This window comes from Neopsephotus bourkii, unplaced genomic scaffold, assembly GCF_033783945.1.
Source record: "Neopsephotus bourkii isolate Nb327-2 ecotype Australia unplaced genomic scaffold, CSIRO-AGI_Nbou_v1 NB_1594, whole genome shotgun sequence".
Classification (NCBI taxonomy): domain Eukaryota; kingdom Metazoa; phylum Chordata; class Aves; order Psittaciformes; family Psittacidae; genus Neopsephotus; species Neopsephotus bourkii.
Window position 1 is genome coordinate 809,526 of NW_026902070.1, and position 10,965 is coordinate 820,490.

The 10,965-nt window shown below is 37.7% G+C and overlaps 1 protein-coding gene across 5 annotated transcripts in view; it reads left to right on the forward strand.

The window, feature by feature from the left end:
* The window catches only part of ARL15 (ADP ribosylation factor like GTPase 15), a 93,811-nt gene extending 83,170 nt beyond the window's left edge, over positions 1-10,641 (forward strand). For all 5 annotated transcript variants that reach the window (XM_061372110.1, XM_061372105.1, XM_061372106.1 and 2 more), the window contains one exon: positions 7,386-10,641. In XM_061372110.1, coding sequence (XP_061228094.1) covers positions 7,386-7,603 — 218 coding nt within the window. In that variant the 3' untranslated portion in view covers positions 7,604-10,641. The remainder of the gene's footprint in view (positions 1-7,385) is intronic.
* Positions 10,642-10,965: the final 324 nt, after the last annotated feature.

Below are 10,965 nucleotides of genomic sequence, written 5' to 3' on the forward strand. Positions count from 1 at the left end.
TTCTAGCAACGTAGCCTCACAGAGCAGCTAAAATTTCATCTAGTTAGTCATCAGAAAACCGATACCACAAGTAAATGCCATCTTAAGTCATCTTCACAGTGATGAACTAACACAAAGCAATAAAATCTCAGTACTGTATTTAACTAAAAGGCAGTTGACACCTCTACAAAATCTGGTTGTGGAGTACATGCAATGCCATCTGCGACATAGCTGCGTCTAACAGTTTACAGAACGTCTTAGCAGATGAAATTTTTAGATGACCCTGATGAGCTGTCCAAGCTGTGAGTTGCACAGAGACATTCAGCTTCCGAAAGCATTAAAGTTAGGTCTGTTTGCTATCAATCATACTCAGCCTGCTGTTCAAATGGTGCCTAAGCCCAGGCTCTGTCACATCGTTTCCTCATTTCATAGAGAAGAGAGATCATTTGCACCTGCTTATGGATCTCATTAACATGACTCCTGAGGAAGTTTCAATAAGGATTTTCAGCGTAGTGATCTTTCTGCCATTCTTTGGAAATCCTGTCCTTCTGTAGAATTAGCTTTTTGCAGTGTGAGTAGACAGCCCACTGCTTATCTTATTCAAAACAAGTAGGAGCCATGCTAGCAATGCCTATCAAAGCTATGTATAATATGATAAGTTAAACTCAGAATTTCCTAGTTAAGTAATTTGTGGGGTAGGGGGCTGGTTGTTTTTTGCTGTTTGGATGTTTTGTGGAGAGAAAAGAAGAACCTTTGGTTTGCTAAAAAGCCTCTGCCTCCTGTTGGGCTTGCGACTATTTTCTTCTGGCTGAATGAAAGGGTAGAGCATAGCAGCCTAGTTTAGCATCCAAAATGATACCTACATTTTATGAACTCCCTGCCAAACAACAACAACAACTACAACAAAAGGCTTTATTTTTTATTCTGGACAGAAAAGACCTTCATCCTTAGAGGCTAAAGTGGATGCAAACTTTTTTGGCCAGTCAGCAGAAGGGTTAGACAGAAGTACAGAACTGTGGTTGGCTTGCTGCTTTCTTCATATATCTTCTAGTCTTAAATTCTGTAGAGATAGATGTGTTTTGAGCCTTGTTTGAGATTACCAGCACTGTTCCTGGAGGTGTGACTGCAGTTCAGTGGAGGGTACATCTGATTCTTGCTGTGTGCTGGCAGCAGTTGTTGGCTAGGGAGTTGTGCCGGTGGTTCTCGGATCCTGGCTGTTACAAGAGTCCTCCAGCAGAGGTTGAGGAAGGGCAGAGATGGGGTATTGGGTAGAGATGATGATGATTTTTCTTGTTGCCAGCCATTCTTTGCCAGCTCGAGGGGCCTTACTGTGTGTCTGTGCCTTGCCAATAAAAAAAAGTAATTTTGAGAGTGTCTGTGGTACCTGAAGTCCAGTTTAGTGTGATGTGCCACCTGCTGCAGACTTTTTAAAGCTTCAGGCTTAAGTAGATGTGAAGAGTGTTTTGCATGGCACATTATCTTCCTTTTGATATAATCTGTAAGGTTTTCTAATGAACATTATGTTCTTGACTAGAACAGGAGAATTTTGTTTCAAATTGTGTGATTTTATTGTAAGATGTGGTACGTGCCTCAGTAGATCAAACTGACTTTCTGCAGGCAAGGGTAAGTACAGTGTTTTTAAAACTTTCAAGTGCTTGTTCTGACAGTTTTAAATAGCAGAGTTAGGTGGAGGTTCAAAGTTGGAGACAGCACCTAAGTTAGCTAATAGAGAAAATACTGAAGGCTCAATTTCCAGATTAATCTCACTGGGGAAGCCTGGAAGGCAGACAAGAGATGTCAGAGATTTTTTTTCATAAATAGCGGTTTGATAAGAAGAATGAAAGCGAGTATAATAAAGTGTTTTCCTGATTTTTGTATGTACTGAATATAAAGGCACAGAAGCTATTTCTCATTTTTAATTCTGTTTGTCCCAATTGTTGTTGAATTCCTGCAGTGATTATAGTTGATCTAGCAATCTCCAAGTGTTCCTCTTTCAGAAAAAAAGCTTGCCAGTTTCCTATTGCCATTCTTTGTATATGGTTGAAGGAGTGGGCTGCATGAAAGGCTGTGATCACTTGGTCTTAAACCCTAGGAAGGTTTAAAACCTTGAGGAAGGTTTTGGTTTAGCATCTGTATTGCCAATTGGCGATAAGCAGTAGTAATACAATACAGCCATTGAATGGTGACTGACGTTACACCTGTGCGAAACTTCTGTATCTGTGTGTGGATGTGTCTGTCAGCATGGACAAATTGCATGTATGTACAAAGCATGTATCTTAGGATTTATAACTTACTTATAAAAGCAAATAAAGTTTATTTATAAAAATAAAAGGACCTAACAGGCTGAAAAATAGGTGGTATTAAAAAACCAAATAAATCTGTATGCTGTATTTATTAAAGGGGAATACTTGGACACCTAAATAGAGAGTATGTGAGAGACAGATGAGGTATAGCAACATCTCTTAAAAATCTATTAAGATTTCTAAGATTTCAGGTACTTTCCAGATTGCCTAAGAAGACATGTCAGTTTTGATGGGAAGTGAAATTATAAACCGTATGTAGATTTAGAAACTGTTATTTCAAAATCCTTTTAATAAGGTTTTTGTGGGGTGGGACACTAGGGTGTATTTAAAGATTTTGCAACAATGGACAAGAGATTTCTTTTTCTTTTCCTCTCCTTACTTCTCCAGTTGTGGTCCAGTCTTTCATTTAAAAAGTTTTTGTGGTGCAGTTGACATATTCTTTAACATCTTTTCATGGTTTTAGATAATTAGAAATGGCCTGTTTGATATCAGTAGAGGAATTATCTATGTATTTTTTTAATCAACTATAAAACCTTCAAAATAGGTATATGGCTTTTATTGGAGGTGAGTGGATGTCATGTTTGAAGTGGCAGAAAAACTGGTTGCAGCCTGCAATCTTTTATGGCCCCAGGTTAACTGTTTTTGGTGTGAAGGAAAAAAAAAAAGTTCTCCCCTGGATTTGAGACTATAATTTCGCTGGAGCTGTGATGTATTTTGAGGTGAGCAAGAGCTTTCATGCACAAGCTAGACTGTCTTGAAGCAAGGGCTACATGACATTCGTTGTGCTCTCGATGGAGTCTTGCTGCAAGTTTGACAAGTAACAAATTTGACACCTTTAAATTGCTTTCAGTGACGTTTTTCTGTAATTCTGTGTTGTGTTTTCCTTAAAGTACTGAAAAGGGGGGAATTGAAGGTAGCCTCAAGCATGTGTGGACGAAGATGTGAGCAGAAATATTAATAGGTGAAATGGAGATTTGCAGCTCTGAATTTTGTATATTTGCACATAATTGTGCAGCCTGTTTTGGAAATGCATTAAACTGCATATAACTCACACTCTTTCCCCCCCAGCTTCTAAGGGGTCTTTAATAAGTAGTGTTGATATGGAAATACTATACCCTTGGCTGAAAATAAAAAAGGAATTTATTTGATATTGTTATAATTACAAGTTAAAACTTTGTAAAATTTGTAACAGTTATAGAATAGATCTGCCCTGTAGTAATGCTGAATGACTGGGGTTTTAATTACAGCACCCTTTTGATTCCTTGTACTTCCTTTTATGAAGTAAGTCAAGCCTATAGAGTCTTTTATAGTAAGTAGTGTGATTGTGTTGTAGTATGTTCTGGTGTGTTGTTGTGTGTGGTGTGTCTCACCTCTTTTCTTTGTAAATTGCATGGGTTAGTCACATCACAGGACCCAACCCACTCCCATGGGTCCAGTGGTGTAGGAAAAAATCACATGTCAAGGCATGAGTTGTAGCTTTTGCCTGTGACAAACCTAAATGCTTGTCCTGTATGTTACTATTACTTGATAGAACATTTTTGGGTACCAGTTAAGTTTTTGGTTTTATTGAGAGTCTGTTTAGTGGAGGTACATTACATTATGTCTTGCCAAAGAAGTCCAACTTTTGAATTTCACTGTCATAGAAATCTTTAGAAGAGATGAAAAGATTAATTTATAGGGTAGTGTGCTAAGGTGCTAAACTGCACCTTTAAAAACAACTGATTGGTCTAAAGACTGAGTTTGTCATGCCATAGTGATGGATCACTCATCACAAGGCAGCATTTTCTGCCCAGGATAACTACCAGTGCCCTCTGGAAAAAGAGACTAAGAACAAGTTATGCTCCTTGGGTGTGAAGAATTAAAAGAATATGAGCTTATTTGTCATGTAGGAATTGTGATTTCCAGTTGCTGATAGCGCTTGTCTGCTTAGTGAAGATACTTTTATTCTTAAAACTCAGGCTGTGGTTTCCTCTGAATTGAAGTGTAAGCAAATTCAGAATACGTCATTATTCTAATAGAACATCCCAAAGGAAACACCAGGTTTTGTTGGACGTTGTCAGTTGGTTCTCACAACTACGCCATGATGACCGGCCACATCTGGAGAGAAAAGGACTACTATGCTTTGGTGGTGTTTCTTTTGGGACAGTTGATACGGAGAAACAAGAACTTGAATCAAGCAGACAGGACAGTAAGGTCCACAGGTCAGCATGTTGTTTTTCTGGCTCCAGTGTCCCATGTAGGGATCCATGTGCCTGGATACCACAGTTTCTGTGCTCTGTAGTTCACCACAAAATATTTCTCTTTAGAAATATTGCAGTTACAAAGAAAAGACTCAGGTTCTGGCAGCAACATTTGATTGAGAAGTAGCTGGATGAAGCTTAGAGTAAGTAAGACAGATGTTAGATTGCTAGGGAAAAAAAAAAAAGACCTTCAAGGAACTGATCAGGGTGTTGGCCTTTCGGTTCCCTGAAAATCATTCTCTAACAGGTTTTAAAGTAATGTGATATTTCAGATGCCTGTGACACAGCTGTGTGTGGCTATGCAAGTAGTGTCCCTCTGGCAACTTGCTCCACTTGGTTCTGACAGAGACAGATGTTTGGAAAGACTGGAACATCTGACAGATGCTGTGAAATTCTTTACAAGTACAGTTGGTAGATACTCTGGTGATACAGGAAACACAGAATTAGCTTTCAATGCAGTCTCTCTTCTATGCATGTAATGTTGATCTTCAGAGATTGATGATAAAATAAATGAAACATCTGTCCTGTTCCTGCATTGTTACTTTGATTCTGATTAAATTAGTAGGGAAATTAAGCAAGATCTTGACTAAATCCCATGATCATTTACATTTAAATAATTGACTGTTTAGCTCTCTTGCAGAAAAACTGTTCAGGTATGACTTTTGGTATTCTCTATAAAAAAGCATGTGTTCCCAGTGTTCGTTAGCCACCTAAATTGTGCTAGATGCAGAACACAGAAACAGAGTGCCTAAGATTCCAGTGTGGCTGGTACAGAGAAGACAGGAACTCCATGGAGTGAGATTTGGATATTTCTTCACCATTGAATCATAGAATCAATTAGGTTGGAGAAGACTTTTAAGATCAAGTCCAGCCTTAACCCCAGGACTGCCAATTCTGCCTTTGAGGGCCTCACGTACATGTTTTTTGGACATTTCCAGGGGCAGGGATTCCACTGAATCCCTGGGCAGCCTGTTCCAATGCCTGACCACCCTTTTAGTGAAGAACATTTACTTAATGTCTAATGTAAACCTGCCCTGTCACAGCTTGAGATTGTTACCTCTTGTCTTATTGCTTGTTCCTTTGGAGAAGAGAGCAACAAGCTACTAGCTCCATCTTCTTTTCAGGTAGTTGTAGGGGGCGATAAGGTCCGCCCTGAGCCTTCTCCAGACTAAACCCTGCCCCAATCCCTCAGCTGTTCCCCATCACACTTGTGCTCCAGACCCTTCACCAGCTCCGTTGCCCTTCTCTGGACCCATTCCAGCACCTCAATGTCTCTCTTGTAGTGAGGGGCCCAGAACTGAACACAGGATTCGAGGTGTGGCTTCACCAGTGCCCAGTACAGGGGGGTGATCACTCATCAGTACAGGGGGATGCCCTGTCCCTGCTGGCCACACTATTGCTGATACAGGCCAGGATGCTGTTGGCCTCTTGTCTGCCTGGGCACAAGCTGGATCATGTCCAGCTCCACCAGTCAGCACACTCAGGTCCTTTTCTGCAGAGCAGCTTTCCAGCCACACTGCCCCAGGCCTGTAGTGTTGCAGGGGCTTGGTGTGGCCCATATGCAGGACCCAGCACTTTGCCTTGTTGAACTCATGCAGTTGGTCACAGCCCATTGATCCAGCCAGTCCAGATCCCTTTGGTTAGTGACTGCCTTTCTGTTGCACAATGTATAAATTAAGCAAATATTTTAGGTATTATATCATTATAATACTAGTGTTGCATTAAATTACAGTTGTGTGCCAACATGTTGCTCAGAACTTTTGTGAAGTTCTGTTTCTCTAAAAAAAATGGAGTTTTATTATTATCAGCACATGGTTTCTGTGTCTACATTAAAGTTCACTTCTGTCTATCTCAGATTCAGAAAAGTGTCTGTAAAGGATCAGCCCATTTCTGCAAATCACTCTCTTGCAGACATGTCAAGTTTTCTACTAGGGTATTGCTGCTGTTCACTTTTTAGTGTTAGTCCCCCTGAGTGTAGTGCCAGATTCAGACATACAAAGAATAGCCCATATCCAAATCATAGTTTAGATAGTTTGACAGCTGTCAAATACATACTTTTTTTTCCCTACCTCAATGTTACAACATATGCTACTCCCCAAGGGAGACAAAAGCTTTCTGTGGATAACCTTATTGCTTGGCTTCTGTTGAGATGGCTGAGTGCTGCTGAACTGTGTTCTAAAAATTACTGTGGCATATAAGCCTGTACATTCACTCATGTGTCTACTGTTGGGCTTTTCCAGAATCCTTAATGTGGTTGACAGAGCAAAAGTAGCTGAAATGAATACCTTTGCACATTGTCACCGTAGCTTCTCATCCACTGTTCAACTCACTGTTGTATCACCATTCTCCTCACTAAGTGTCTAATTACTAGACTTTCTGACACTTTTTTCCCCAGTTATTAGGTGGTTGTCTGATGGCTTGTAGATGAACTGAAAGACCTGATCATGCTCAGAAATGAGCAACTACCATGACAGAAGCTACAGGTTATAGCAAGGATCTGCAGGACTAAGTAAAAAAGAATGGGCAAAGTTTTAGATACTAGTAGCAAGATATTACAGTGAGAAGGTATAGGATTATGTGGCACTGGGAATTTAGTAGTTCTGCCAGTACTCATTGATGGAGCAGACACTTTTAGGGATGAAAACTGTATTGAGTCAAATTCCTTTCTTATTTAAACAGTGTTAATTTGATGTTTGTGAGTGTGTTGCTTTTTTCTTTCTTATGCTTTCAATAGTGATTATGTAGGAGAGAAAATCTAGTCTATTGCTTTGGTTGTTCTAAATAGAAGGGTTATTTTCAGATAGAAGTGCTAAATCTCTTTAATTATTTGTATTTTAATTAGTTCTTCTTATTTTCTTGCTAGGGGCCGACAATATCAGGAAGTACTGGAGTCGTTACTACCAAGGATCCCAAGGAGTAATATTTGTATTAGACAGTGCCTCCTCTGAAGACGATCTAGAAACTGCTAGGAATGAACTGCATTCTGCTCTCCAGCACCCACAGTTATGTACTTTGCCGTTTTTAATACTGGCCAATCATCAAGACAAGCCAGCAGCTCGCTCTGTGCAAGAGGTATGTTAATGTGGCAGTGTTTTGCCTGTTTTTATTTGCTATCTGCACATCACTGACCCAGTATAAATTATTACCCTGACATCCTAGTTATGAACTGGCCTCGGTTACTATTCACTGTAAGTATGCAGACCAAGAACAGTCCCAGCCCTTAAGAACTTAGTCCAATGCACTCTGTGCAGGCTTAGTTGTTGTGGAAAACAGCCAAGTAATACTTGGATGCAAATGGTTCTCCTGCTTTCACCATATTTTGCTTAAGGGAAAAAAGGCGTTTTTAAACTACTCTTATCAAATGCTGCTGGGACAGTGATTTTTGTTAATCTTGTTTTTTTGTTTGCTGTTAGTTTTAATCTTGCACTGTCCCATTACTCCATTCTTTGCAACTGCTTAAAGCAATATATCGTAGCCATAGGTTGTCTTTTATGTAAAAGCTTTTTTCTGAACTGCTATATACTGATGTGGAAGCAGAGTTGCAGTTCTTGCTCTAAAGTCCTTAACTTGTTCTGATTTTCTTCGTTAGGTAGTGTCTTTGTCTAACTTGTAGCTATCGCATAGTAAATTATGTAATTGTTCTATTCAATATACCTTTTGCTTTTAAGTTTCTGAAAAATTCATCTTACCTACATTCCTATTGTGTCACATACATTTGAGGAAATGCAGAAAGTTACTGATTCTTCATGAGAAGCTCTCTTTATTCTGAAATTTGTAGGAAGAAGTTACAATTTGGTTGTGTCATTCTGTTCATAAATGCCATCTAAAGGACTCTTCCTATTAAAAGATTGTATGTGAAATCTGTTTGTTCTGTGAGTGGTGTTTTTTATTACAGCAGAGTGAAAACTAGTGCAGCACCTTGCTGTGTGGCTGCATTGCATCTAAACTTGGTGCCTTCTTAGATACACTTTGTCTAAGATATTAAAATCTGGTCTTTTTGAAGAATGCCAGTTCAGTTGAATGCAAAACTTACTGATCTGTAGGATAACTGCTATTTGTACAGTATAGTCATACGTGCTTTCTGTACCGCCTTATTGCTATTCAGACCTCCTTTCTTAGCCAAAAGAAATAGTGGATAAAAAGTTCAGCTTATTATATGTTAAGAAGGATAAGTGTAAATGTGACTGGAGAACAGCAATGTTTTTAATATGAGAGCAAGAGAATAAGCTGTAACTGCATTAGATACACTGTAAAATGTTTTATGAACTTGTTGGCCCTTTCCTCCAAAAATCTGTGCTTAGGAAAAAGAAAGAGTATAGGAGAGGGCATAGGGAATTTGGATTTAGTTGCAAGTTACATAAAAACTAAACTGAAATAATGCAGGGATAGAATCTACAAGTTTGAAGATTTGTTCATCTAAAAACAGATTTAGGAAGAAGTATTTAAAGGAAATGTAATGTGGATTTTTAGGTATGGTTTATTTATTTCCTCTAGTTTATTGCACAGTGTAAAAGCAAAGCACATATTCCTAATCTTCTACTTAAAAAATGACAATATTCTGAAACACAACTGGTTTCATTTTATTAATACAAATATACCCAAGGTGGTTTGATTTTTACTTTTTTCATAGAGCAATATAGATTACAGTTTCCATCAATGGAAATGCTTTTTTCACATGATTTAAGATATTTTTTTTTACTACTTTTTTCTTTTTTAAAATGCCCAACTTAGTTTAAATTTAACTGAGGATTTTGATTATAAATAATGTTCAAGAAATGCTCTTTGTCTGTTTTCATAAGAATAGTGAATATAATGCCAGTTACTTTGTTTTACAGCAAATTATACCTGTAACTCTCTGTTTTGGAGTTGAGCCTTCATGGATAGACTTTTGAGCCTGAACTGAATCTTTTACATGTTTAGAGTTAGCATTTCTACTCTTTTATTGGCAGCACCCTTATTTTCTCCTCATTCATCATTACCAATTGCTTGATACCTCAGCAGAGGAGTAGATCTTTACATGCTTACAATATCATTTAAATATATTTCTACTGCATGCCCTTAAAAAAAAAATCTTTCAGTATATTATCATAGCAAACAAATCTTGATTGCTTTGAGTCTTTATGAAATGCTGAATGCAATAATTTTGTTAAATGTGTACAGCTTATGCATATTTTCAGGAAAAAGTAACCTTCTATCAAGAATGCCGTGTATGTCTTTGAAATGGTTTACTTAAGAATAGTGGTGATCAAAATTACAAAAACAGCTAAGGAGAATGCCACAAAGTTGTTCGTTTGTCCCTGAAAAAAAACGATGCCTTATGTTTGCAGTGTATGCAAAGTGGGATCATTATTTGGTCAGTATGGCTGATGTTAAGATAGAAATCTCTTGCTTTCCCAGAGTCTTTGCTGTGCTGTTGTCCTCATTATAGACATTTGAAATGAAAGTAAAATGCTGAATCATAAGACCTTCCCTTATTTCAAAAAGAGCATATTTTGGGATTTAACAAAAATAACGTTAAGTGTTCTATTAAACATTTTAGCAGAACTAAGTCCATTAATTATAGGTATTTCCTTGCTTTTTTATGTATCAGAAGACAGATGAAATTTAGAAGTATGTATGCATTTTCCTATGCAACAAATTGCTTTTCCTTAATGCATATGAAAAGACTCCTTGGAGTATAATTAAAGAAAATGTCTGAGTTGAGTGGTGCATAATAGGAATTGTAGAAAAAATATTTATCTACAACAAAAATCCCTCACAAAACTGTACAAGTGCCAAGCAGTTTCTGCAGCAGATGTTAGTTATATTTATTGTTGGGAAGTACAGTTGTTCCAGTTTTTCAAAATTTTCTATTTTATTTTAATGTGTTTTTTCCATGCTTTGCTTAGGTAGGAATTACACTGTAGAAGCTGCATGCTGTAAATATGAAGCAACGTCATGAGTAGGTCAGTTCAGAACCATAATGGCTATTTGTAAGAATATCTAAATAACTTTTTTAATTTATGAAATGTAATTTAACCTAATTCATTTTTTTAGGTATGATTGGATAGGGTATTTCACATTATTGAAGTTATCAGGAAAAATTACAGGAGAAGCTAAGTCAAAATACTAATAAGTAAATGTAAACCTTTTTTCCTGTGTTCAGTTGCTGGTTGGCTGTTTCCTAGTTTTTGGGGGGGTTTTTTGTTTGTTTGGTTGTTTTTTTTTTGTTTGTTGTGTTGGTTTTTTTTTAATTTTGAAATGAAATTAAGAAAGTCAACTTGACATTTCCTTCTAGAAACCATAAATTAAGATGCCAATTTAAATGTTGTGCGTATTACTTCTCTTATGTCAGCTGCTGTGGTGTTTATGTCCCAGTGTCAAAGTTCCTTGTAAGTTTTGTTGTTCCTGTGACAGTACTACATATTTAAGTGGTTTCAGATAGCTGCTAAGTGATTTCAGCT